Here is a 27,540-nt window from a genome sequence, read left to right on the forward strand (position 1 = left end):
AGTTTTTTGCACTCTAATGACACGCGCTAACTGCTAGCGTTAAGCTGGGGTGTCCTAATTTAGCCAAATTGGTCATTACGCGCTTAATTTGAAATGGATTCTCAGCGGGAAGAAAGTTCAGATTCACCTCGACTGGAGGCTGTGATTCGGGTCAGTACCTGGTCTTTCCTCTTCCTTTGCATAACGTTAAAAATAATGACTACAACGGTACTTCAAACTAATCTTAAAAAACTTAAAAATGTGTCTTTTGTTGACGTGCTCTATGAAATATTGACTTGTTTTATTTGAAGAGTTAAATTGCATTGCAGTTAGTGTTGACCAAGCTTCACACATTGCAGGCGTTTGTGAGACTGAATGTTAAATGGATCAAATACTGTTTTGGTCTAACAATGGAAGACTTGCAGTGAGGTGCTGATGCTATGATTCTTGATTTATTTGTTAATTTGTTAAGTACTGTATTATAGCCTACTGCTAGTGCAACAAAATACTAAAGATGGGACATTAAATTAATTAGGTTGGAGCTATAACTTGTATGAGTCTTAATTACATTCAGTCACAGTGATCTTTTGCTCTTCAGGAGTATTAAGTTACTGTCTGCAGTGCCATATTGTCACTTAAACCAACAAAGGACAATACCCATTGAAGACTGCTTCCTGGCAGCTAAATACTTACCTATCATGCTTCATTACCAATTAGTCATTCATTGTTAAAAAGCACTGATGTTATAATTTATAATGTTAGAAGCTGGAGCAGTCGTTTCTTTCGGAGGGCAGCTCCGGAGAGGGGGCTTTGACACTTCGAGGAGATGACCTGGAATCCACTGTTTCACCGATTCCCTTGTCCAGCCGCATCCGTCAAATCATCACCCACAGCCTGTTTGAGGAGCCCAGCCCTCAGACAGAGTCAGCCCCACGCACCTCTGGTACTGTCCCCATCAGCTGAGCATGTGTGTAAACTGGTAGCAGTGTCACTTCCGTATGCATGATCTGTTTTCAAATCTCAGGTGGCAGCTGTGAGGTCAGTGAGCTGGAGGATTGCAGGGCTCTGAGGGAGCAGTTTTGTTTGAGCCCTCCAGACTGTGACCAGCCGTTAGTCAAGACGAGCCTCACAAACAAGGTATGAGTGACATATACTGTACAGGTGCACTCACTTTGAAGGTCAAGCAGCAATGGAAGATTGCCAACGTTTTTAGCTCTATTATTAGAAAAGACCTGTGAATTTCAACTCTGAGTATAAACAGCAGTGGTACAGTGATCACCATTATTGTGTGCAGGTCCAAATCTCCAGGGGTGCGAAACAGTGCATTGCAACCTCATTTAAAAATGTTTCCACCCTCATTTCAGGTGTCTGAATAAATGCATTTTAATGCAAGCGTGTTATTTTTGCAGCCCTTTGAAACTTGAATATACCCTGAAGTTTGGTCTGTGCTTGGGCCTGGTTGTGTTTTTTTACAAAGAGAAAGTTTCATACTACACTAATGTATATTCTGTGCTATGTAATAAGGTGGCAGTTAGTTTTATTATTTATTTTTAAATCTCATTAAAGTTTATGGTGCTGCATGAGTTAGTTTTGTATTTAGTTTCTCATCATATTTAGATCATAAACTTTATTATGACTAATACTGTAGCTGGTGAAGTTTTGATTGGAGATGAGATCAAGGCTGTGCACAGTGGAGCATTTATTTCACGACGCAGCAGCACGTGTTTAAAGTGGAACATGCTTACAGTAAACATGAGCGAGGAGAGCAGGGAAAACCTTCTGGGTCTGAACAAACAAATCACGAGGGTTCAAAAATGTAATTTAACAGAAAACAGGGCCCTGAATGAGTAAATGTAATTGTTTTTATGCTTTGTAATATCTCCTGAAGTACAGTTTACACATTACAGTGAGTGGTGAACTGTAGAGTGATGCATGTTGTTGGTATAAATAAGAGCCACGATTACTGAAGGGTTTCCTTGTGGTGGTCCAGTTCAGGCCCTGTGCCCCCCATGGCTGCGTCTTCATGTAGCAACCACAGTTTTTTGGGGAAAACGCGAAGGTCACCGGCCTCCTCCCTTGAGATTGTAGAACAAGCTGGTTTTTCAAGGCGCACAAAGCCGCCATTTGTAATAACAGTGCTCTCATTCTGCCCCAGAAGTCCAGTGATTCCCTCTGCTTAGCTTTCCCCTCAAACTTAATTTAACACCACAACTAAAAATATGACTCAATTAGCTTTGGAGTTAAATATAGCATATTTATTTTGTTGATATTTTTAGATGTGTGAAAGCCACTAAACAGAAAAAAATATTGGTCTAGCAAACATCTTAGGGTTTCACCTGAGTGGTGAAGAATGATGGAGGTGCTTTTATGAGCCACTTAAAGCTATTTTTATTTTATTTATTTTGTATATATTTTGACATTTTAGTTATATTTTAAAATCAACATTTAAGAACAGATTTTATTAATTAGTGAAAAATATTGTTTTACATTAGTTGACATGAAATGACACACATTGGCTGAATTAAAGCAACGTATCGTGCCACCAATGTAACTCGGGATACTTAACTTAGTATTCATTCTCAAAGTATTCTTACATTATAGTGTAATAAGTATATATTGGCCATAGCAACCCAGCAGCTTATGGGTTGTTTCCATAGGACGTTTGTTTACTTTTTCACTGTTTTGCAAATATATCTCTATATTATCCAAATTTTTAACCTTCATTCAATGTGCGACCCCAAGCTTTTTTTAACTTTATAAATGCTTGTGAGTATTACTTTTTATTTGTGTATATTAAATTTTGTCAAATAAGGTAGTTTTGCCTACATGTTGTGTAGTAGTGTGCGGATATTACATGTCATTTAATCCCTAAATTAGTGTTTCTCTAAATCCACGGGAGGCTTATAATGTCAGCCAGGCCACAGAAAGTGTGACAGCTCCATGGTTATCCCAAATCCCCTATTTTCTCTGACACGACTTCAGCTGCTTTGTCCTGACAGACGCTGTTACTGCTGAAGCCTGTGGTTTGCTCCGTCACTCAGGGTGCTCTCTGGCGCTGACCCCAGTAAATTACACCTGAACCGGGATAAACCCTGACCTGGTTCGTGTTTGGGACGGCCTCACCATTTGGACACCATGTTGGGGTGAATTCTGGACCTTCTGTGTTGCCTTTGGAGCTTTGCCAGTGTGCGCTTTCTCAGACATAGACACCCATAGTCCGCTGCCTACACCGATGACTGCACAATACAGCAGTGTGGCAGGCTACTCCATAAAGATAAACTTGTGCTGAATGATTTCTGACACCAGCTGCATTTGCCAGTGGCTTCTGTAATCTTAAGTCCCCACGGTCTCTGCATTGGGACCCTGATAAAGTCTGTTAGAAAGGATTGTATTTCTGTCCCTTGGTACGACCCTCTGTTTTTAGTATTTTTTTCCGCCTGGCATCGGCCCGTTCATGCCGTATAGACTGCTGTTTAATTGGAGCACCGCCAGAAAGTCTGACTCCCTCAACTATCATGAAATTGTAAAAATTAATTGCCTTCCCCAAGGAATATATGGGCTTAGATTTTTGATGAAAGTTTCCCATTAAACCTTTTGACATCTGACATTGGGCTGCTCATGTTACCTGACTTTAAAGGCCAACATTAAGCCCAGCTCTTTTTCAGATGGCACTAGTGTGTAATTCAAAGTGAAGTTTTACATCAAGTTGGGGGTGTATGTGTATAGGTCTGCCCAGTATTGGAAAAACATGATCTTTGTGGACTTACTGAAGCATGTTGAATACTGAGATAAACGCTAGAATGACAGTATGATGATGTTATTGTTTCTGTATTCTAGCATTAATTGAATTAAATATAGGTTTCAGTGCATTCACTTACAAAATGGGGCTATTAAAAAAAAACAAAAAAACAAAACATTTATTTTCTAATTCAAGTAAGCATATGATACCTAAAACTCTGGTTTGAAACTGAAAAAAGAAATTGATATTCAATAGACAATAATATTATGAACAGTTTTTTTGTAGTGGGGGTCCCAGGTTGTTTAGGATCTCTGCAGTATGAAAAGTTTGGGAAAGTGCATTAGTTGAGGCTATTGTGCTAAGCTCCACAATGCTGTAGTCACATATTACACATTAACTTGTGATGCTGTATGGTTTATCACTCATTATTTGGCCTCACAGCAGCTGTCCCCATAACTAGAAAGTTTAGAGTAGATCCCCCACCTCACCCCCTTCTAACTGTCCCCATTTTTTCATCCCACTTTGTGTAGTTACAGCCATGATGATACAAACATAGCTTTCACAATCAGCTGGGGCGCTTTCACAGAGTCAGCAGGGCTCAGGGGGTAACATGGGAGAGTGTTATGGAAGCAGGATTCAGGATAGTAACAGAGTAAGGATAGAGTCAGCAGGGCTCAGGGGGTAACATGGGAGAGTGTTATGGAAGCAGGATTCAGGATAGTAACAGAGTAAGGATAGAGTCAGCAGGGCTCAGGGGGTAACATGGGGGGAGAGTGTTGTGGAAGCAGGAATCAGGATAGTAAGTTTGGCGCAGCTTGGGGGCGATGGACATCCGCTCCAGCTGTGTTTAGGAATCTGACAGATAGTGCACTCCATTAATTCCCTTTATTAAGCCTCTGGGTCCAGGCCAAAGCCAGGGAAAATGTTTGCAGCTGTAACCCTTCACATGCTGGCTGGACCATGTACTCATGGCCAGATGTCACATGAGAACAAGTAACTTTTTTACATTTAATTGCAGGTGAGGAACAATATTCTACAGAATATGCATATGTCTCAGTATGTGCAACATTGAGACAGTTTGGGGATGATATTTGCAATCATAACTTTGCGATATGGACTAGATTTTGATAAACCACATGAGTGAGGCAGCAAGTGCTGGCCCAGACTCCAAAGTACAGCACTTGAGCCTTGAAAACTATTCTCTTGTTGCTCATTGGCAGTTAAATCAAAGCAAAGATTATCCCTTGATGTTGTTTGAAATATTTATCAAAAGGGACAATATGAGGAGTGGCACAAATCATAAATATCAAGAAATATAAAAAGTTAATTTGAAGCACATTTATAAAAGGGTCGAGTAAGTATTTCACTTTGGAAACACAAGCTGAGCTCAAGAAACGGATACGTGGGAATAAAAAAGGGAAACAGTCCTAGTCACCATATGGAGGCATAAAACATACCCCGAGGTTTTCTCTTTACTAATGTCATCCTGAAGATTATTGCAAAATTGCAGTGGATGACCTCAGTCACACTGAGATTGGACAAAGGCTCATTTAGGGGCGAGTGATTGTGCTGAGGCCCCTCGTAAACATAGGGGTGTACAGTGAGCACAGCGAGGCTCATAAGCCTCTGTAAGCCCCGGAGTCAGGCCAGAGACCGGCCTGGGATTAGACTGGGTTTGGCTTTGAGCTGTCACCACTGAAGGCTGGGTGAAGATCACTACAATGGCATTTCATGATGCAGACTGGTGCAACAACTTCTAAAAATCATAACCCAAAAAATGCCTTTTTGACCTGGAAACTCTTTCAGCTCATGTTTAGTGGAAGTTAAAGCCATTTTAAAATTGTTATTCTCTAAATATGTTAATAGATAATTAGATTTCTTTTTGAAAATAGAAAACATGTCTTGCATCATATGATGCAAATCATGAATCAGAACATCATCTGAGTTTGCGTGGGGACCTCCACATGTGATGGTTGTGGCGCCCTCTTGGGAGCGACCAGCATGAAGCATGGCTAATGCAGAGCAGCCTGAGGCCTGGTGCTTTACAGCTGACTGCGGGAAAGTATAAACGCGTTCTCTCTGGAGTGAGTGGAGTGAGCCAGGCTCTGGTTCTGAGCTACACACTACTTTTGAAAAGGTACAAACTGCAGTTCCCATGGGGCTAAGGGGCACACTTTAAGCATATGCCAGCAACACCTGGTTAGTGAGTGTGCCATGAGGAATGACCATTACTGGAGTTGTAAGAGCAACCTGTGGAAAATATTAGAAAGGTACAGAGCATGTATCATGTATAGTTAATACTTTCAAATCTTCAGGTAATTTTGTACGGCTTTTAGCTAAAAAGACCACACACATTTGTTTAAAACAAGTTACAGAAAATGCTCCCTAGATTTCACAAAGATCCACTCTATATAAATTGTTTTTCTTTTATTGTCAAAGACATGTGGATTTCTGAATAGATTTTTATAAATATTTGTAGAGCAGACCTTTGGCGTAAGTGAAATGGATTCAGAGCATGTTGAAAACATGTTGCCATTTTCAACTTTGTGAGATATGGAATTAGTTTGCGATCATAGAAAACAGTGTACAATGGACTTCAGTCAGAAGCTCTTCCACATTACCAATTTCATAGAACTGGGAGGTTTTGGACCAAAATAAATTATAGCCTAGCGTCTTGTTTATAGCACAACTGGACAAGCTTTAAATTGAAAGAGAAGAATCTAATTTCATCACTTTTAGTCACTGTTTTCTCTGTGGCCTGAAATGTGTATTGGAATTTAGTCATGCTAACCTCCTAATAATTCTATCAATGTCCCATTACTCCAATGTCCTCTTTTTGACAGCATTTATGCAATACATGCTTGTACGTGAGTCACTGTTTTGCTGTGTTTTTTCCAAAATACTTGATGCATAATAACTAAGGTAGTACATGCAGATGTTTCCAGGAGCCCTTCAAACACAGCTGCTGAGACTGTTTAGACCGCTCCTCCCTCTTGGTCCCTAAAGCTGTCACCTTAACAGCAGCTTCACCACTCCACACCACCAGCTCTGAGCCAGGTTTTTGATGCTCACCGATGTTTGTAGTATAAAACTCTGAAAAGGCCATTTGAAAATGTGTTAATAATGGTGGCAAAGTGGCCCGGTCCAGCGCTGAACAGTGGGACTATTGTCTTGGCCCCGCTGGAGCCTGCTGCAGAGATTAAGCACCCAGTGAGGAGATGAGGTACGGGGGGGTTTGCAGTGCGCTTCAGGGGAAGGGGGCTGCCGTACTTGCGCTCTCTTCCTCTCTTCCTTTCTTTTAAATGAGAAGTCAGCAAGGGCAGCTGGAGGCTGGAGGCACGCAGTGTTGTAGAGCTGCGCAGGGCCATGTGGTTTGTATTAGACAGGACAGAGAGTCTGGCACCAACACAGAGAGAAGGAGAGAGAGCGATGGAGAGAGATGGAGAGAGAGGGTGGTGCATAGGGAGTGGCGGTTGTGTGAAGTTGAGAGGTTACAGGACATTTGGTTTTCTGATATGAGACCTAATGAAAATATTTAAATGGCCTATAAGCCTTTGCTTGTTTTAGACAGTGCTTAGTTTGGTGACTAAAATATTTTGTCATAGTTTTGTTCATTAATACTTTGCTGACTAAGTAAATGATCCCTTATGTCTCAAACTATGACTACAGTTACAATTTTAGTTGAGTAAAGTACTGGTATTTGACAAAACAAAAATATAAAAATAAATACATGAAAGGACAAGTGAAGACTAGATCCACTTGAAAACTTCACAAAATCCACAAAATGCACCATATTCATTCTCAATATTCAAGGAGCATGTGCCACAAAGCAATGACATAGGAAATGATCATAGTTAGTTAGTTAGACTAAAACTAAAAATAATTTTAAAACCAAATAAATACATTCTTGTGAAAGTTAAGACTAGTTTCAGATGCACTATGCCTGTGGAAACACTGAGACACAAATAAACATAATAAACCCCATAAGAAATTAAAGAAATATGTATTGATATTTAAAGGATTAAGTGTCATTTCCAGTCAAACCTCTTGTTTTGTTTATTGCACCAGCTTGACCAGATGCTTCAATTGCACTCATCGGTGGACTCTGACCAAGACAGCTCATCAGGAAATCTACATCTGCAAAGCCAGGAGAGGACTTACTGGCAAAAACTGCAGCTGTACCAGGAAGCTCAGCAGAGGCAGGCACAGCTCGTTCAGAAACTTCAGGCCAAGGTAACTCAAAACCAAATCAAGAATTTCCGTATTTTTGAGAATCATAGTTACATATGTTTGGTGCTTTTTTAATACCAGGTTCTTCAGTACAAGAAACGATGTGGGGATCTTGAAGTGCAGGTCCTGCAGAAGACCTCAGAGTCAGAAAAAATGAGATTGCTGGTATGGAATATAGTTTACACAACATCCCTTATTTTATCATGACAATTCAAATAAACCAATTTACTTTACCACAAAAAGGGAATTGAATACAAATTGCTTTTGCATGGCACAATTATCGGTTACAACAAAATATGACAAAATGCAACATGCTTATAAGAACAACTTGCTCATTGAAAAGTTTGTATTTACTGGCTATAAACAAAATGTCAGTGTGGTAAAAATTAAGCTTGTGGTTGAATGAAGATTTGAAAAGATATAGCTGATTAATGTTAGCCTTTGCCGTCCCAGAAACAGCATGTGTTGTCGTGGAACAGAAAAGATGGTTAATGAAGGGAAAGTCCAGGAGCAACATATTCCATAGGCTTTACATAAAAACTCTCCTATCCTTAAGTTAACTCGGTCACACGCTCTTGTGGTCGCATTTGTCACAGTCTTTCATCCATCTTGTAAATTTAAGGCACTGAGGAGCAGCCACATGTTGAGCATCTGTGCATTTGTGACCCGGCTGTGGGCTTAGATACATGTATGTTGTGGATATAAAGAAAACATTGTCCCAGTATGTTTTATAAGGCCATTTGAAACACAACGTTTATTACTACAGGATTTTTATTAGCTATTCTCAGACATACTTGAGAATGGCCATATGCACATATTTAAAGTAATAAGTTAAAATGTCACTAGTCTTGTGTCATCTTTATCTGTAAACCTAAAGACTCCTCAAGGACAAAACCCTTTCAGGTCTACTTACATTAATTTAAGACAAAAAGAAAAGCATTGTGTAATGTTTTTGTTGCACCATAGTGTTGTTGTTCAAAATGTTATGATCCCATGTTTACAGTTAATTGCAATTTCAACTTTTGACGCTCAGCAAGATTTGTGCTTATACTGATTCATGCAAATATTATTTTGGGCTGAACTTTGCCCACAAGTCTGAATTAGCAGATTTTCACTGTAATTATAAAGGTTTGTAAATATTAGGCTACTGCTTTACGCAGCACTGCTCCCAGGGTACAGTTTTATTGGGATGCCTGTAGTGATAGTGTGTGTGTTCAGCTGCAGAGCCACTTGGACGCAGCCCAGCGACAGCAGCACATAGAGGACGAGCTCAGCCTCCTGATCCAGAGGAAGGCCGCTCAGCTAGAGGAGGAGCAAAAGAAGTGAGTCAAAATCAGCTTGGGTTAAATCAAATGAAATATGATTGAGAATACAGAAAATCTGAAGATGAGGCTACTTCTAATGATAATATTATGTTCCGTTGGTGTGTTATTGAGGATTTATATAGGCTATCAAAGCTAGGGCTTAGTACTAGTAAAATGTACTGCGGTGTCCAATACCAAAGTTTGGTACGAAAAGTAAGTTAAAAAAGATAATTTACTCCTCAGTCACATTTTGTACAGCAACTTACAAAAAGTGCTTGTTTAATGGTTAGTAACGGACGTTAGCAAAAGTGCATTACATTGCACTTTTGCTAAGGCTTATTAGTTTTAAATTCATTCCATAACCCCTTACATGGGTTTGGCCTCTCGTCAAACACGCTTACAGTAACAGGGTGTGTGTTCAGAGTAAGAATGATATAAACATTTTGCTAAATTGCTGTACAGTACAAGCAAATCTGGATGGAATTAAAACTAAGTTGTGACAGGCTTTATAAAACTGTCACACATGTTCACGCTGTGTGGCTGGTGAGGGTGGATCTACATCAGAGAAAGAAATGATGCCAAGTGGAGTTTGGGCGGGCGCTGTTTTTGTGACATTTGTCTGTCAGCCAAAAAATGCCAAATGATCTCGAATACTCAAAAGGCTTGTTATTGCCAGGTGTGCCAGTCTCAGCCAAGTTAACTTTGTGCTGAGAGACCAACTGGAGCAGGCTGGCACCGTAAACCAGGGCCTCACGGAGAGTCTGCTGAAGGCCCGGGCAGATCTGGAGCTGTGTGAAACGCAGATGAGAAAAGAGCAAGAGGTGAGAAAAAAACTGCACAGATCACATGAGGCTACGCTAAAAGTTATTGAATCTACTGAAATTGTACAATTAAACTTGTGTAGAGTTCACTAGAGGTTGGAATTCCATTCATAGCCAGTTTCATCAATTCATCCCCGTTCCCTGTTCCCTTCCTTGCTATGATTTCTGAGTTGTTGTTTCCTGTGAAAACATTCCAACTGCTGAAGGGGAAGAAAAAATTTGTCCAAACAATCTTTTCGTTCGTGTTGTAAAATGGCCACATCTGTTGATTCAGAGAAATCCAATTATTTGCGAGAGGCCAGTACTCAGCAGTTCCAGTATTGCATCTGTTTGGTATCACTGTAAAAGGAGAAGTGCAGTGAAGTGTTGTAAGCAGCCCCCTACCACCTGGTCCCATCACATTGTGCTCTTGTGCGCAGACCAGCGCCTCCCGCCTCAGCCGTGAGCAGGCCCGTGTCAGGGCTCTGTGGCGCCAGGCTGCCTCCCTGCGAAGCACTTTCACGCAGCTAAGGACTTTCACTGACAGGTGAGTGCGGCGCTCTGCCAGAACCCCTCCGGCGGTCAGCTATTGCTCAAGAAACCCTTCCTCTCCTGCCGTATCTCTCTCTAACACATAAAACTACAATCCATCTCCGAGCCAGGGATCAAAAAGGAACAGGTCATTGAGGTCAGCACACCGCATCGCTTCATTGTTTCCTCACTGGGGGGACTGGAGGTGTTGAAATCATCTGTCAGATTGGTCCTAGAGCGTTTTTGAGAATTTGCTATGCTCACGTTAAGCCACTGTAAGCACTGATGAAAAGTAATTAGCTAACTTTAATAGCTCATCCCTTCTCTTCTTCTGACAATAATAGAGTGAGACCAGACATAAGAGGGAGTTCAAGTCCAGACATCCATCCAATTACTAACACAAACACACTGGCTTTCAACAGACTAATGACTTTGTACACTTTGAGCTGAACCAGAGTGAAACCAGATTATCTTTTACTTATATTAATCTATGTCCTATTTGTGACTGTTTTGATCAGGACCCTGTCAGAGCTGCGTGGGGAGTGTGTAGCTGTCAGTAGAGAACTGCATGGTGTCTGCATGAACCTAAAGGCCAGAGTCACACAGGAGAGTGCCCCACGTGGTGAGGAATCAGAAGTGGAGCAACAACTGAGGGACAAACTTAAAGAAGCCATGCAGTTACAGGGCAGATTCGACGCAGAGAAAGTGGAGCTGAATTCAAGGTATACAATTAATAAAATCTTCATATTTTTTATATTGCGTTTCTCTAAATCATATTTTAAATGTGCAATGTATAACTTTTCTGGTGGGGGGTCTCCACTGTTCCCCTTATCTACTCTCAGTGGAGGCAAGCTGGTGGAAGACCATAGTGCAATGTTAAGTAAACTTCAGTAAACATAAAATAACTGTGATATCAGATTTAAAAACAAGAACGACAATATTATATAGTATGTCCAGAATCATCTTGTGATTTTTTAGTTGATAAAATTGAATTGTTATCAAATAAATTCAAGGGGCTGTCCTTATAAATAATCACATAATTATATCATTTTCAAATATTCAGCCAGTCTTTTGTGCAAAGTCAAAACTCTGAAATATAAGCTTAGACGTCCAAGTTCAAAGAGATCAATTACAAAATCCACATTCTTGTCATTAGGGAACTTTGATCACTACAGCTCTGTTCATCTTCTCATTTAACTACTGGTGATGTGGTTCAGCACAAAAGGATCAGGGCTTTTCAAACATGAAATCTGATTACCTTTATCTCCTTTGATCATAACTCCCATGTCAGAGAGTTATTGCTCAGTTTGTGTCCAGGGAAAATGATAGTGTAGGTCTTTGGAGCTGAAAACTTGGATCAGAGCCTAAGTAGTAATTGATGAAGCTTTATGTCGGGGTTAAAGAATATGAATGCATATGATATGTTGCTACTTCATTCATTCAGGCTCCAAAAATGTGTAGAAAGAAGATGACAAACTCCAAAAAAAAAAAAAAAAAAATTAGAGAATTATTATTATTATAAAAATCAGAACAAATTGTATTTCTTGTAATCAAGTTTAGGCCAATACTATTACTAAGATTATTAGAAAATGCATGGAACATTATGTTCATGTTAAACCATGTAAATCCTCTTATTCCTGCCTTTTTTGTTTGCTTGTATTGTAAAATTGTTAATTACTTTGAATATTTCAGAATGTTGGAGTTGAGCGACACAGTCAAACATCTACAAACCCAGAGCAGTGTGAAAGACGCCAGCCTGGACACCATGCAGATCAGCCTGCACAGGATGGTAATCAGGGCAGGGAGGTGCCAGATAAACCAGTGCTAAAAAGGGGTCAGATTTGGCTCTGGTCTGGACTTTGGGTTTAAGTTTGATAAAGTCCATAACTTCCTTGTCTCAAGAGCTGCCAGCTGGACAATGTCAGGAGAGTTGTATGTGTGCTTATCTGACCTTATTGGTTTCCTGTTCAGGAGATGAGGAGAGCAGAGGATAAAGCAGAGATGGAGGCACTACAAACAGAAACCCAAGCTCTGCAGAAGGTCATACGGCACATCCACCAGGTCAGACATGAGCTGAATTAACATAACTGTTTGTTAAGGTTAATATCACCTGGAGTGGTGTGTCTAACACTCATGTATATAAGACACTCAATGATTCCTTACATTTCTTTATATTTGTATAATATATCCAGATGGTGATTAGTGACAATGATAATGACAGTCCTGATAGTACATCCAACTTCCTTCATCATGGTTGGTCTCCTCAAAGAAACCCTACGCTGATAGCTGTTCAGAGTGCTCTTTCTAAACAACACAAGGAAACACAGGTGAGCCTTATGTATTGCTTTAAGGAAGAGTCGAACAATCCTCAAATTCAATATTCAGTGTATCTTCTTTATGAAGGATCTGCGTGGGTGTCTGGATGATGCTTTGGAACAGGTTAGCACATTGTCTGTCAGACTTCAGGAGAATGAAGTCAGGAGGAAAGTGTTAGAGCAGAAGATCCAGGAAGCTCAGAGAGAAAGTCAAGAGGCCCAAACAGCTCTGGAGGCAACTCTCAGGGAAAGTAAGAAAGTCCAGAGCTCACAAGAGCTCATCTCCAGGTGCGTATCATGCTTGGTTCACTGTACATTGGAACATTTGAATATTTGAACATAGTAAGCTTTAAGTGCTTCCATAACAGGTTGTTAACAGTGACTTTTAATGCTCCCAGTGAGAAGAGTAGCCTAGAGAGGCTGGTGTCAGGACTGCAGCAAGACCTGGACTCCCAGCAGGTGGAGCTGGACAGACTGAGGGGCTCATCACAGGAGCTACAGAGACAGAGGGACGTCCTGAGACAACACAGAGGGGACCTCCAGCTGCAGCTCACACGACAGCACACAGAGGCCCAGAGGAGGTAGTACTGCACTCTGCACTGTCACCAATCATTGTCCTCAAACTCTGTTTGTTTACACCACAGATCAGGAACACATGTCACTGGTCTGCCACACAACCACTTTGGATTCAAACATAAATCATTTACATTACATTACTGCAGTCATGCAAGAAAGATGTTTTTTCATCTCAGGTTTCATTTGCAAAAAATGATTCGTGGGAAATTGAATATGCACATGTAATCCAACCAACAAACTTTGGGGCAAGAGATTGGTAAATATTTTTGTGTTTTTCAGTGAGAGGAGTCTTAAGGAGCTTGAATCTAAGCACTCTGATGTGCATAAGGAGCTGGTGATGGTTAAAGAAGCATTGAGTCAAATGACTCTTCAAAAAGAGCTGCTGGAAGATGACAAGGCTAGTCTCGCTCTGGCTCTCAGTAAGGTAAACAAAATACTTTTTGGATCCTTCTTTTCATTTATTTCACCTTGTAATGATGTTTCATCAATAACATTTTCAGATTGAGTCCCAGTGCACCACACAGGAGCTTTTTCTTGCCAAAATGCAGAATCAGGAGGCTGCACTACAAGACTCTCTGTCGAAGATGGCGACTCTGAGCGAAAGCTTAGCCAAAGACAAGGTTGAACTTAACCGGATTCTGTTGCAGGTCAGTCACTGAACTATTTAAGAGAGTAAAAACAACAAAAAAAACTTTTTTCCCCCCCTTACAGACAGAGAGTGAGAAGGCTGAACTTGGAGAGCGAAGGCGTGAAGCTGAGGTGGAGCGCACTGCAGCCAGAGAGGAGGCCACGAGGCTGCAGCAGGACATGATGGATCTGCTGGCAGAGAAACAGAGTCTGGAGAAGTCCCTGAGCCACATGCAGCGAGTGCTCCAGGAGCTGGAGGCTGAGCTCAGGCTGCTGCACACAGAGAACACACAGGCCACAGAGCAGCTTTCTCAGGTCCGCCTCAGCCTCTCACACCTGGGACAGCTAGCCCAGTGTTATGAATCGCTTTCAACACGTTTGTGGGGCCTGTTGTCATGTTAAAATGAATTGCACACACAGGACACATCTGCATTGTCTTTTGTCTTTCCAGGGATATGCAGATCATTTGTATCCTTACTAAGTGCTTTATGGGCAACTTGGGACCTAACAAGCACGGGATTTACATGAACAAATGTGAAATGGAAATGATAAATAGAAAGGCATATAATATCCTGAGGGGTTTAGTGTAACACGATGAATTGAACACCCAAAGTACTTCCTTAACACGTCCAGAATTACCCTGCCTTTCAAAGAATGAGAAGAATCCAATGTTTTATTATCTGTTCCCAATGTGAAGCTGGGATACCCACATTTCTCCCAGCTCAGAATATTATAAACCTAAACAATTTGACAAATTCTACCTAAACATTTTAGATAAGATATCTGCAAAAATAAATGTACTGTGCCAGAGACAAGCCCTGGGATGGCCTCTGTTGCACGATGCTCATGTTTCATCATATATTATTGGACAGTACTCACTTAAAATAACATTGGACTGTTCTTTATCCTCCTCACTATGTACTGAGGTCAAAGTATTTAATATGGACTAAGTCATTGTGAGTCTAAGTCAAGTGAGTTCATTTTTCTACATTACAATGACTTTGAAACACAATGCATTGATATATTGTAAACCTAATCGTTTTGTAGTTATACACAAACTAGACTCAAAACCTCAAGTGCAGGTTTATTTTCACAGGAAATAGTTTGAGGTCAGTTAGTTTTAATTGCCTCACAGTTATTATGAGTTAAGTGCCAACATTCTCCGCGCAGTACACATGAATTACACATGTGCAGAGTTGTTTTATTTTACTTTCCAAATATAGGCTCTGGGCTTTAAGCTGTAGTTGGAAAGATAAATTGCACCCCACCAATCATTTTTGTTTCGCTCGGGGCTGTCCCTTTGCAATGGGTTTGTAGTTCCTTTAGGTTGCCTTGTATTTTGTTTAATTAATGGTACATAAATAATATGCGAGGCATTAGTATACAAAGTTCCTCTTGCATAAATAAAGGGTACATGGTAATACTTTATCCAATGTACACTGATGACGCAATTATAGCAGCAATTTTTCCCTTGCAATGTAAATAGTTTTATTTGAGTTCAGAATCCATTCTACTGATTATAAAGAAATGTATTTCCATTGATTCTTATGGTACTGCTTTTGTACATTTTGTTTGTAGTCCCACATAGCTATGACTACAAATCTTGACATTCACTTTATCGTTTTCATGGATGTAAAATAGTCAGATTAGAGGCCATACTACATCTACAGTGTACTAGAATCTGTATCGTAGAGCAGTTAAAACCTTTATAAACACACTTGGGTCCAGGTGTTTGGGATATTTGTGCATGTTTTTTGAACTCTTTATAAAAACACAGAAAGATTACGCAGACATTTTTCCATCTTCTCATTTACAGTAGTAGAGTATGCTGAAGTGTATTTGTGCTTGTGTTTGTCTCCAGGTCAACAAGCAGATGCAGAGTGTTTCAGAGGAGCTCTGTGCATGCAGGAGGGAGCTGGGGACTCAGAGCGTGGCCTTAAAGAGAGCATCCAGTGAACGGGACGAGCTGGCCAGGGACAGGGCTGCTCTGGAAGTCAAACTGAGCACTGCCGAGCGAAAGCTTTCCGACCTCACGGAGGAACTGGCAGCACTTAGGTTTGTTTGTGTGCTTCTTTTCATGTGGTCTGACCTACATTTACACTAGGACAAGCTCTACTGTTGTGTAGTAGCACCATTTGAACCTTCTCCACATGTAGATTCCTTATTTCTTTGATCATGGGTTTGCAATAGTAGAAATGTTTCTTTGTTTTTTTGGTAACACTTTAGTTTAGGGACCACAGGTTAGTAGCTAACAAGTAGTAAAAGAGAGAACCACAATCCCGCTTATGTTTGTTGCTAGGATTCATTCATACTTTAATTACCAGCCCATATGTCTGATTAGGCCAAAGAAAACAACTGAGTGTTTCCAGTCAAATAGTTATGTTTGGATTATTGCGTTTTATGGTCTTATACACCTGGTGATTCAGTCCATTTGAGAGCTAATCCTTGTTTGCTGTGTTTTTTTGATCAGGCTAAAGAAGGAGTCGCTGGAGACCTCACTGTTTGAGAGCCAGGAGCTTGTTTCTTCTCTGGAGGCCGAGTGCTGCAGGATGGATGGGGAGAGGCACAGTTTACTTGCTGCTAACGAGGCCTTGACGCGTGAGTAGCCCGCTCCCTCTGAGACCTCTCTGTCCTCTGTGCCAAGCCCCCGTCCCAGCAGCCCACAGGAGAGCCATATTTCATGTGTGAGCTCCACAGCAGCTGGACCTCAAGATGAACATGCTCCCACCTCCACACTAACACACATGGTTCAGATAAGAGTTGTTAAAACATGAAAAAGCAACCTTGTGTTATTGCCAGAACTACCCATTGTCAAGTACAAAACTATGTCAAATTATTCTGTCTCTCAGTTCTACAACGTGAATTACTACTACTGAATGCTTACATTATAATCTTGAATCCTATTTTATGCTATTGTGAAGACTATGGTAGTGGCACATAGTAAAAAAGAAGAAAAATCTTTATCCCTTTTAATCTGATTATTTAAAGGTGCATATGTAACTTTTCTGGTGGTTATTATGTTATCTCCATGGGGATGTTATTGCTTTACAAGCAAGCAAGCAAAGTTTATTTATATACCTCCTTTTACAGACAAGGAAGTCACAAAGTGCTTAATGACAAATAGTTCATCAAAAATAATTCAAAAAACTGAAACTGTTGTAATGAAAAAGCATGACCAAATGACAAAGTCTTGAGTTGACTTTTGAAGGCATCAACACTACAGAGTCAAGTGAACGTAGGGAGATCTTTCCATAGTCTATGAGCAACAGCTGGGAAGGATCAGTCCTCAAACTAGTTTGAGAATCGATCAGCAGGTTCTGATTCCAAAGACTTCAATGCTTTGCCTCTATGATTCACAGTATAACAATAAGTGTATCAGTCTTGTATTTATTTTTCTAAAGAAAAAAAAAAGATGAAAAATGTCCTGAACATGACCTGTAACTTGATCTGGTGGTGTCACCTCCTTTTCTCCACAGAGATACAAAGGTTTAATACCATACTGTTGAACATTCCAGGCAAACCAATAACATCACCATTTAGTTTTTCATTGCATCAGCAATTGGGAACTAAACAATATTGGTGAAATTTGGCATTGTGACTGGACCATGAATGCATTTTTGTTTCCAGGTGAAGTAGCAGGCATGCGTGCAGATTCTGAGAGTCAATTTGATGCAGCCACACAAGAACGTTGTAAACTGGAGGAAAAGTTGGCCCAGATGGAAAGGAACGCAGAAGCAGTTCTGAAACAGAAAGAGCACAGTCACAAAGAGCAACTGGAGGCTGAACAAAAGCAGAAGGCATGCTTCAATTTGGAGTACTTTATAGTATTTGTGGTTAACCCTTTTGTAAGTATGTATAATCTCATGTACAGGAGCATGAGTTTGCTGAGTTCGCAGCGCAGAGGGAGCAGGTTGAGGAGCAGCTAAGGAGACAGTGTGAGGAGCAGCAGTTGCTCAGTCGGAAGGAGCTGCAGCAGGTGCAGGAGGACCTGGCCAAACTTCAGCATGAGTCCAAGCAAAGCCTCCTGAACACAGAGAGCGAAAAGCAGCATGTGTGTGGTTTGACATTCTTCGTAGTTTATGAGCCCTTCTAAATAGAATAATATATATATATATTTTCTGGTGAGGGAGGGGTTGGAACATATTTGATTGGTTCAGGGCACTTGTAGAATGACTTATTTAAAAACTTTACTCTTGGCCTGATTTTTGCCAACTTTCCCCTTTTGAAACTTGATCTTAATAATGTTCTACAGGGAAACATGAAACTTAAAACATAAAAACATGACAGTTTTCCTGGTAGTTATTTTTTACCTCAACAAAACTAAACCCATGCCAAACAAAGTCCTGATAGAATCCATGCCTCGGTAAGTCATTTTAAAACATTGGACATTTGATCTTTCTTCATAGCCTTGAAAAAAAATACTTACATAAAAACTAATTGTGATAAAACAGTACAAATGACACAATATGGAGCAATGATCAAATCGCAAAGGCAGCATTTATTTAGATTATAGAATTCTTTTTTTTTTCTTCCAAAAACACCAGCCCTACTTCCCTTTAACCCTTTTTTCTTCAAGCTTCAGAGAGCCTGGTGTGTAAAAGAGTAAATAAGTTAGAATAACATGAATTGGGCTTTCTTTCCAATAGAGTTTGACTTTGTTTTTCTGTGCAGGCTCTATCCCAGATGGAGGCCGAGAAGGCTGCCCTCGCTGAGAAGCTGGCAGCTCTGGATGAGGACCTGGCCACTGCAGAGATGGAGCTGGAGCGCATTAAGAGAGAGGCTCACAGCAAACAAGAGCAGGACAAGGTAAAAAAGACCACCAAGTTTTTATTTGAAGTACATAGTGTACTGAATATACTATCATATACTGATATACTTTGATTTGAATATTGAATAAATGTTTCAGAATGCACTGATTGTCCTTCGCTCTGAGCTGCAACGGCTACATGCTCACTTTGAGGAGTCACTGAATGCACATGAGGCTGACAAGAGGAGTCTGACTGAGCAGATAAAAGAGCTGAATGAACAAAAGGAAAGAGCAAAGATGGAGGTGAGAATATTTCAAACATTTTCACCCCATACTACAGTGGGAAATGCAGTATTCAAACTCCTATTTTTTTCTTTTGTTTGAATGCATACATCCTAACCAATCTAATCTAAACCAAACTTGTTTCCTACTCTTAAACATTAAAATCAACAAACAAATCAAAGTCCTTGCAGATTTCAAGTCACCTAATAAATGACACTGAGGGATTGTACAATCATGGAAATGGATGGGAAATTACAGCCGTGTTTGACTTGGCGTAAATATAAGTCTTTGGATTTGCCTCTGCTGGGAGGAGGGGGAGTTTGTACCAATTAGTACAGAGTGGGGGAGAGCCATTTACCAAAGACCACTGTTGACATTGGCCTGTGCCGCAGAGCTTTACTAGCATCAGGACGCCTTCAGGTGTGTAGTCCGCAGGGCCATAATCTACAAGGCAAATTCCCGCTGCACGCTCTCTCTCTGCAAAGTTCCCCAGTATAAATTTTAGCTCCGCTGACCTTAATATAAACAGAAGAGTGCAATTACAGTACAATTTGGGCCAAGTGACATACATCTCCAAGTTAAATGAAAGCAGTAAATCTCATCTCTTAGGGTTGGCTGAGGTCAGAAAAGCAGGCCAAGGGTCGTTGGGCGTTTCAGTAAAACAACAACCTCAGAGTCACCTCATTAGACTCAGGGAGAGCTGTAAAGTATTGGTCTAAATGACGGAAAAGTCAGGACCAGGGGACTGTTTATCAGTTTGGTTTTAGTAAAAAAAAATCTAAATGGAGCATCGTCCTGTCTTCACTCTGTCTCTTTAGTTTTGTCAGATTGTAGTGAATGGGGCTGTGTGGAGCCACAGCAGCAGAGTTTGAGGTTTGAACCGCTGCGTTCTGCTGTAGATCAAGTCATGCTTCTGTGACGCTGTCGGATTTTGCTGCCAAGGTCTACTCTATTCACTGTTTAATTATTTTTACTAATCCCATCTCAGGATTCTCATGTCACGCTGTGACAAAGGAGGAGTGTGAATGTATGTAGCGCTTCAAGAGAGCATTTAGGAAGGGAAAACCAAATGGAAAGAGTGAGAACAAGATGGGAGGATATGGTCCCTGGTACCAAAATATGAAATCAAAGTTTGAGTTAACCCCTTGTGTAAATAAGCCAGTGGGGGAGTGTTTATTTTCTCCCCTGCAGCAGCGAGAGGCTGGCTCCACTGGGAGTCCAGGTCCCTCTGTCTCATCCACATAACACAACACTGCTGCCCTCATATTCTCTGCCCCTTCCCCCACTCCCCTCCACAAAGAATCAGATAAAATAAAGTATAATTGGCTGGATCTGCACTGGCTTGTTTTTTCTCACATTAAAGTTTATGAGAAGAAAAAGCATCTTGTGTGGCCTCTGAGTACAGCACTCCTCCTCGCCCTGCTCCTCACCCTCCCTCCACTCCTCCCTGCCAGGGTGGGGGGCTGCTGTTTATCATGTTGCACTCTGTGGATTCTTTACACTTGAAGCTGCAGCACAGAGATGGGGAAAGACAGCACCTGGCTTTAAGCCCAACTGGCTCTTATCCATGCCAAGATAAGCTCCGTCCTCCCTATTCCTCACACTAAACATAATGCCTTAAAACAGAATATAGGTCACAGAGTAGCATGAGATTGTGCAGCATTTGGACTTTTAAGAGACACCTAATTACATTAAAATGCATAAGAAATTCTTGGTAGACTAAAGACTTGCCCTGTGCATTGAATTCACTGTACATTCCTAAATCTCCAGCTAACTTATTACCATATTTTTATTCTTTCACTTCTCTGCTGCAGTCAGTTGAAATCCTTTATAATTTTAATAAGATAATTAGTCAACAAAAACAAATAACAAATTGGTCAAATAAGACTGACCGATTATGTGACTAAACAAATAAAGGCTTATAACCCAGGAAGAATTTATAAATAAGAGTTAGAAATTGTAGAGTAATTGTTACAGGCCCTAGGGAAGGGCTTTTTGCTTCTGCCTCCTCCCCTCCTCTTTTGTGAAGGTCTACTCACCCGCACCTGCCACTATAGTGAAGTGCAGATGATGAGACACTTTTATGATTAAAATAAACTGTACAATGAAATTTTAGGCTTACATACAGATGGAGGTTTTTGACACATACATTGACACATACATTTAACACAAAATGGAATCTTTTTGTTGAACATGCAGGTAGAAGGCCTCTGCTGGCAGTTAAAAGAAGCTGAAGATGAAGTTGTCCATCTCCGAACAGAGCTGATTGAGGCTCATAGAAAGCTTCAGGAGAGTGTTCAGGAGAGAGACAAGCAACACAAAGAAGTGCTGGATCTTAAAAGACTCTTGGCAGATGAGACCAGGGAAAAAGAGGCCATTCAAGAAACAAACGGTGAGCTGAGGATTCTTATCAAGAAAGCAGAAAGTGACAATAGCAGGTAAATTTATTCGATTGAGGAATTTTAGGAGTAAAGTGAGCCTGTCAACATTAGTATTTGGTGTGGGTGTCTACAAAGTGATTGTGTTTTTGATGTGTATTAAAAGTTTGAGACGGAATGCAGAAGAGAGAGAACAAAAAGTCTCCATCTTAGAAGAATGTAGAAGTTCAATTCAACAGGAGGCCTCTACTCTTCGGAGCACTTTGAGAGAGCTGGAGAAATCTCGTTTGGAAACACGCAGGGAGCTGCAGGAGTTGCGCCGACAGGTAAAATATCAATTGTTTGATTGTCTTGTTTATGTATAAATGTGCCATTGTGTATAACATCCAGGTGAAGAGTTTGGATGGAGAGAACAAACAGCAGAAACAGGAGCTAAAGGAGCTTTACAGTCGTATTTGTCAAGAGGAGCAGAAAGAAGAGGAGGCACGGTGTGAGGCTTTCACTCTAAAACAGAGACTGCTGGAGAGTGATGCTGGAAGAGACGCAGCACTCAGTGAGGTAGGAGCCTCTATAAAAGGATATATGCATATTACAAGACGAACATTGTTTATATTTTGTTCCAGTTTAGCAGTCTTAAATGTGCTTTAATTGGTGTATTTTATTTTGAGTTTGCTGGTGGGGTGCCAGCCAAGTCTCTCTTTTTTCCCATGAGATGTTATTGCTTTAACTGCAGGATATTGTCAGTTTGGATCGTCAAGTCAGTTTTATGGCTTACTTGTTTATTAGCCCAAAACCTTACAAAGACATACACTGATGATACATTTTCTTCCCAGAAAGTTACAGACAACAAGAATGCAGTTTTCCAAAATGTATTAAAAGAATTATGTAATATAAATTGTCTCCAAGTTTAAACAATTTCCATCAACAAAAAAAAAAACTTTCTTTCTGCACTGAAGTTGATGGATGAACTTGTGAATGGGGCTGCACATTCAGGGATATATGTTGGTGCCAGAGGATTTTATTACAATGTTGGTCCTTTCTCCAGGTTGCAGGATTGCAGCGGCGTGTGGTTGAACTAGAAACAACTGAGCATCAAAACCAAAAACTTGTGCTACAACTGGAGTCTAGTCAACTGCAACGTGAGCAGAGGCACAGAGAGGCCACTGCCCAGCTGGAGGGGGCACTAGAGGATGCTATGGTCCAGATCAGGCAGCTCTCAATGCAGGGCGACCTCAGTGAGAATAAGACACAGGGTCTGGAAAAGCAGCTCCGCTTGGGCAATACTAGAAGAAGAGATCTTGAGACACAGTTGGCTGGGCTGCACTCAGCCCTGCGCTGCACTGTTCTTAACCACACACCGGCCACCAATGGTTCTCACAGAAGATCCCCGTCTCCATGGAGAAACCATTTTAAAAGTATTTCTACAAGTGTTTGTTTGTAATATATTTCTGTATTATTTGAATAGAATTACAAAATATTCTTTGTTAGAAAATCTTAATGGAGAAAAGTGGAGTTCTACTGAGGCTGAGGAAATGGATGTAGAAACAGTGCAAATTGTACTCCAGGAACTGCAGAAGGAGCTGAAAGAGGCGCGGAGAGACAGGGTGAGTTGAATCTGTGAAAATATAGTTATACCATTAACATTCATTTTACTATGCTAAAGCACAGCTCTTCATTCTATATTATTATACTGTAACCTCAAATGTAGGATGAAGCATGGGCTCAAATTGACAATTTAAGATCTCAACTGACAGAACTCCAGGACAACCTTAAAAAATCTTCCAGTCAAATTGAACTGTTCCAGAAGTCCTTAAAACAATCTGAGGCTGGTATGTAAACTTTGTGATATTCAAGTCAATATTACTTAACCACTGTCTCTTCATCTGAATAAACGGTTTTATGTTTTAGGAAAAAGGGAGGTGGAAGAGCACTTGCACAAAACTCTGGCTTCTTTAACTCTTCAGGAGGAAGCAGCACATCGAACTGAAAGAGAGAAAAGAGGCCTTCAGGATGAACTGACTCACCTTAAAAATACTCTACAATCAGCAGAATCAGAGTCGAGGGCACTGCAAGTAAGCGTAAATGTTGAATATTAAAAAGTGAAATAAACTATTTCTTTTGCCTTAATTCAATGAGTAATTTTATACCTAGGACAAACTGGAGCTGTATCAGAGCTCAGGATCTCGGGCTAATGCTGAACAGCAGAAGCTTAAAAAGGCCCTTGAGGCAGCTGAGGTTCAGGTGAAATGCCTAGAGCTGTCCCAGCGCACCATGGAGGGAGAGCTCCAAAGAGCTCAGCTCAGAGCAGCTGAACAGGAGGCCCAGGCAGGAGCACTGCAGTTCAGACTAAAGGAGCTCCGGAGGAGGCTAGGAGATAGTGAGGAACAGTGCTCCACTCTGAGGTGTAGCGAGGAGAGACTTAACACGCAACTGTCTCGAGCTGAAACACAGGAGGCTCAGCTGAGGGAGCAGCTCCACAAACTGTCCTCCTCTGTGAGTGACAACACACAACCTCTACAGGAGCAGATCACTCAGTTACAGAGAGCACTGAGTGCAAGTGAACAGGACCGGCGCACACTACAGGTACAGCAGGCTAGGATTCTTTCAACAAGAACACTGTGTCAAAGTATTTATTAACTCATTCAACAAAATCGTCCGTTTAGGATTGTATTGAACATTGAACTTGATTTGATTTACCGTGTCATAACGTAACCTCCTCATTTCCAGACAGACCATATTTATTTACATTACAGCTGAAGTTTTCCTAAAGGCCCTTACACATGCAGTAGTAAAATGTTTGGGCAGCTCATTAATTCTCTTCTCGGGAGAGCTTTGGATCTACACATTCAGGGATATTGTTCAAACAAAAACATGCAATACTTAACATAAATCTATCATTTTACATTGGGTTTCACAGGAAAAGTGAGTTAAGTTATTCAGATCAGGAATTCAGACACTATACATAAGAAAGAATGGAGTGAATCAATTAAGTTTATATTTAAAGGTCAATTAATTTCATGCTCAACAGGAACATCTGGATAAAACACGAGAAGCTCTTTCTGAGTCTAAGAAGCTGAATCACTCTCTGACAGAGAGAACCCAAAACATTCAAATGAGCCAGGAAGACTCAGAGCTAAAATACTCAGAGCTGGAAAGACTTCATAACACACTGAAGGAGGTAATTTAAACAGGGTAAATGTGCAAATTTAGACTATGTATATTAACTACACTTTGTGTTCCAGAACTTGACACAGCGACAAAATGCAGACCTTGATGGCCAAAGGAGACTACAGCAGCTCCAGCAAGAGAAGAATGATCTGCAGGAGAAAATAAATGCTCTCCAAGGCGCCTTGAAAAATGTTCAGAGTGAGAGGACAGAGATGGAGAGGAAAGTTACACGTCTGAGTAAAGACACATCAGCCCTGAGGAAGTCCCTGGGGAAGGTCAGACATGTAGCAACATGCAGTGGATCAAAACAAAGAATTTTAAAAATTATTATTAATATCTTTTTTTTTTTTTACTTATTAAAACACATTACCCTAGTCACCTTTGTCACTTTACTGGGTTTTGACCATTCTAACAGAGAGGAATGATAGACTGACTATTTATATCCATATTTACATGAATATATAATATTTTATATTTAAATCTTTTTGTCTTGTCTACCTATTAAGCAGGTTGTCCAGCAGGGGATGCCAAGTCCCATTAAAGGAATCCTGATTACTGGTATATTACTGTGTCACACAATCACCACACAACTTAAGTTTTTCATTTGTAGTGAATTATATATTAACACTGACACAGTATCTCAAGTTGTGTATAACTGAAATGAGAAATTTTTGTCTTTCCAAACTGACCCTTAGTGACCTAAGCTTTACCACTCAGTGGAAAGCCAGGTTTTGTATTTAGTTCTGAACACCAAAACAAAGCTGTTTCTGCTGCCGTGACAGCAGCCACAGTGGAAGATGGATTCTTACTGCTACTGTATGGTTTAAACAGTACACTGAGTCCCAGGACAAGCACCAGGCCTTAAGTCCTGAAGAGACCTGAAAACTCCCATAGAGTTATATGAGGTAAAAGATCTGAGGTACTAAAAGTTATTCAGCCAAGCCACAAAAGGCTTTAAATGCAATAAAATCATCTTAATGTCAAATCTAAAACTGTTGGAAACACTTTTAAGCAAAGAAGCCAGAACTGGAGTAATATATGTATTTAAAGCAGTCAGAAGTCATTTTGCCACATTTTGGTGTCGTTAGAAAAGCATTAACACACAGAAATGACCATTTACCTTACATAAATCAAGACAGCAGGAGATCATTTGGATATCACATCTGATTTACTTCATATTAATAGGATTTGTCACACAGTGGTGGAAACATGTAGGTGGACTTTGAGAAGTAGCTCTTTGCTTGGTCTCTGCTACATGCATTACAGGACGGGACATAAAAGCAGGGCGATTATGGTAAAGTCGTTCAAGTTGTGTCACTGTGTCGCTGTTGTCAGGTGGAGATGGAGAGGTTGAGGAAAGAGGAGGAGGCGGCAGCAGTGACCAGAGACAAGCAGAGATTGGGGGAAACTGTCTACAAGCTGGAGCAGGAGATTACGGAAAAGCAGAGGGAAATTCAGGTTAGACTGGGACAAAATTAAATGTACTATACTTTTAAATGAGTTTAACCAGTTACTTTAAAACATCTTACATTAAGACATATGTTCCCCTGGAATTCCAACAGTGTAGGGAGGTTAGAGACTGTAGCAAAGCTGCTGAGCAGAAGGTGAGTCACAGTGAGCCACTGCAAAATCCAGGAGAGCAATAAATCATTGATGTTCCCACATGTCGATTTACTATTGAAGTTTTATCAAGTCATGCCACTGTTGGGTTGTTCTTTATTGTAGACAGCTTGTGGATTATAGTCTACAATATACACTGAGTATCCTTTCACATATCTGTTTGAGCTGAGAAACCCGTTGAACCCAGGTTCATGACCTCAGTAACCCCAACACCCCCCACTTACACTCCACCTCCACAGCAACAACAGAAGACAGTGTTCAGCCTTTTCACTGCTCTATTTTTACTTGTTGTAATTCATGTGCACAAATGCATGTATGTAATGTGTGTGTATCCAGGCTCATATATCCCAGCTGGAGCATTCTCATGCACAGCACCTCCTGGAGGTGACAGCACGGCATCACCAGGAGTTAGACTTGGAGACAGAGCGTCTGAGAGCGAGCCAGCTCCAGGCAGAGCAGGTTTTAGAGAGCCGGGAGAAGGCCTATCGCCAGAGGGTCAGATGCTTGGAGGAGCAGGTATCATAACAAGAACAGTGGTGCTTGCCATTAAAATATTGTAATCCAACCTCATTGTTTTTTATTTTGTCCGCTCAGGTATTGACTCTCAAAGAGCAACTCGATCAGGAGACACGTAGACGACAGTCCTATTTTCATCAGATGCTGCAGCCCGGCGTGTAGGCAGAAAGTATGTAGCACCCCTGACGCCACACTCACTGTTCCTATGGCAGACTCCCAAAAACGCTACATTACGAGCTACATCCACATTTGGGACACAAACAGCCCTCGGGACTTGCTCCCACCCATGCACATGTGCATACGGATTACATTAATCTGCAGCAAAACTTAACAACAACAAACAATGAGTGTTTTGTTTATGACTGGACTGGATGTGCCAAATTGTTTAAGGATTTCCTCTGGCTCTCTACAGTTGGTGCTTCTAAGTCTGTTTATGCTGTGTCAATTTTTTAGGAAATCGTGTGATGAAAGGTTTCCTTAGATGGAGCTTAATTCAACAGAAACATTTTGTTTTGTTTGACTTATTGTCATCTTCAAATCATGTTTCAAATGGCATTTATGATCAACAAATATGCTAAATATTTATATTTTAATTGCAACATGAATTTCCATTTATGTGATCTATTATGGTAACAGGGTCCTGCATATTTTCATACTTATGAACTTAATTACTGGTGAATGTATGATTGTTTTTAATAAAGCTGGGTGTATCAAAGCAGTTTTTGTTT

The 27,540-nt window shown here is 40.7% G+C and overlaps 1 protein-coding gene across 1 annotated transcript; it reads left to right on the top strand.

Annotated features, from left to right (window-relative positions):
* The first annotated feature begins 93 nt into the window (after positions 1–93).
* On the top strand, positions 94–27,398 carry crocc2 (ciliary rootlet coiled-coil, rootletin family member 2). Its single transcript, XM_055221327.1, has 36 exons — positions 94–150; positions 742–922; positions 1,004–1,116; positions 7,787–7,951; positions 8,030–8,113; positions 9,167–9,270; positions 9,929–10,073; positions 10,493–10,599; positions 11,102–11,305; positions 12,276–12,372; positions 12,555–12,644; positions 12,776–12,910; positions 12,987–13,186; positions 13,297–13,479; positions 13,754–13,898; positions 13,975–14,121; positions 14,186–14,416; positions 15,963–16,156; positions 16,572–16,699; positions 17,729–17,898; positions 17,973–18,152; positions 18,773–18,907; positions 19,008–19,151; positions 21,330–21,568; positions 21,675–21,834; positions 21,899–22,066; positions 22,554–22,935; positions 22,997–23,112; positions 23,217–23,337; positions 23,417–23,580; positions 23,660–24,091; positions 24,537–24,686; positions 24,751–24,951; positions 26,012–26,134; positions 26,633–26,812; positions 26,891–27,398. The coding sequence occupies exons 1-36, from the start codon at positions 94–96 to the stop codon at positions 26,972–26,974; spliced, it is 5,859 nt and encodes a 1,952-aa protein (XP_055077302.1). The 3' UTR covers positions 26,975–27,398.
* Positions 27,399–27,540: the final 142 nt, after the last annotated feature.

This window comes from Periophthalmus magnuspinnatus, chromosome 4 (assembly GCF_009829125.3).
Source record: "Periophthalmus magnuspinnatus isolate fPerMag1 chromosome 4, fPerMag1.2.pri, whole genome shotgun sequence".
Classification (NCBI taxonomy): Eukaryota; Metazoa; Chordata; class Actinopteri; order Gobiiformes; family Gobiidae; genus Periophthalmus; species Periophthalmus magnuspinnatus.

What these genes read in the sequence shown, in the direction of transcription:
- crocc2 (XM_055221327.1), top strand. Translation starts at nt 94, where the DNA reads ATGGATTCTCAGCGGGAAGAAAGTTCAGATTCACCTCGACTGGAGGCT. An exon ending in GTCAGCCCCACGCACCTCTG is followed by an intron (nt 923 to 1,003) that starts GTACTGTCCCCA and finishes TTCAAATCTCAG; the next exon opens with GTGGCAGCTGTGAGGTCAGT. An exon ending in TCGCTCTGGCTCTCAGTAAG is followed by an intron (nt 13,899 to 13,974) that starts GTAAACAAAATA and finishes TAACATTTTCAG; the next exon opens with ATTGAGTCCCAGTGCACCAC.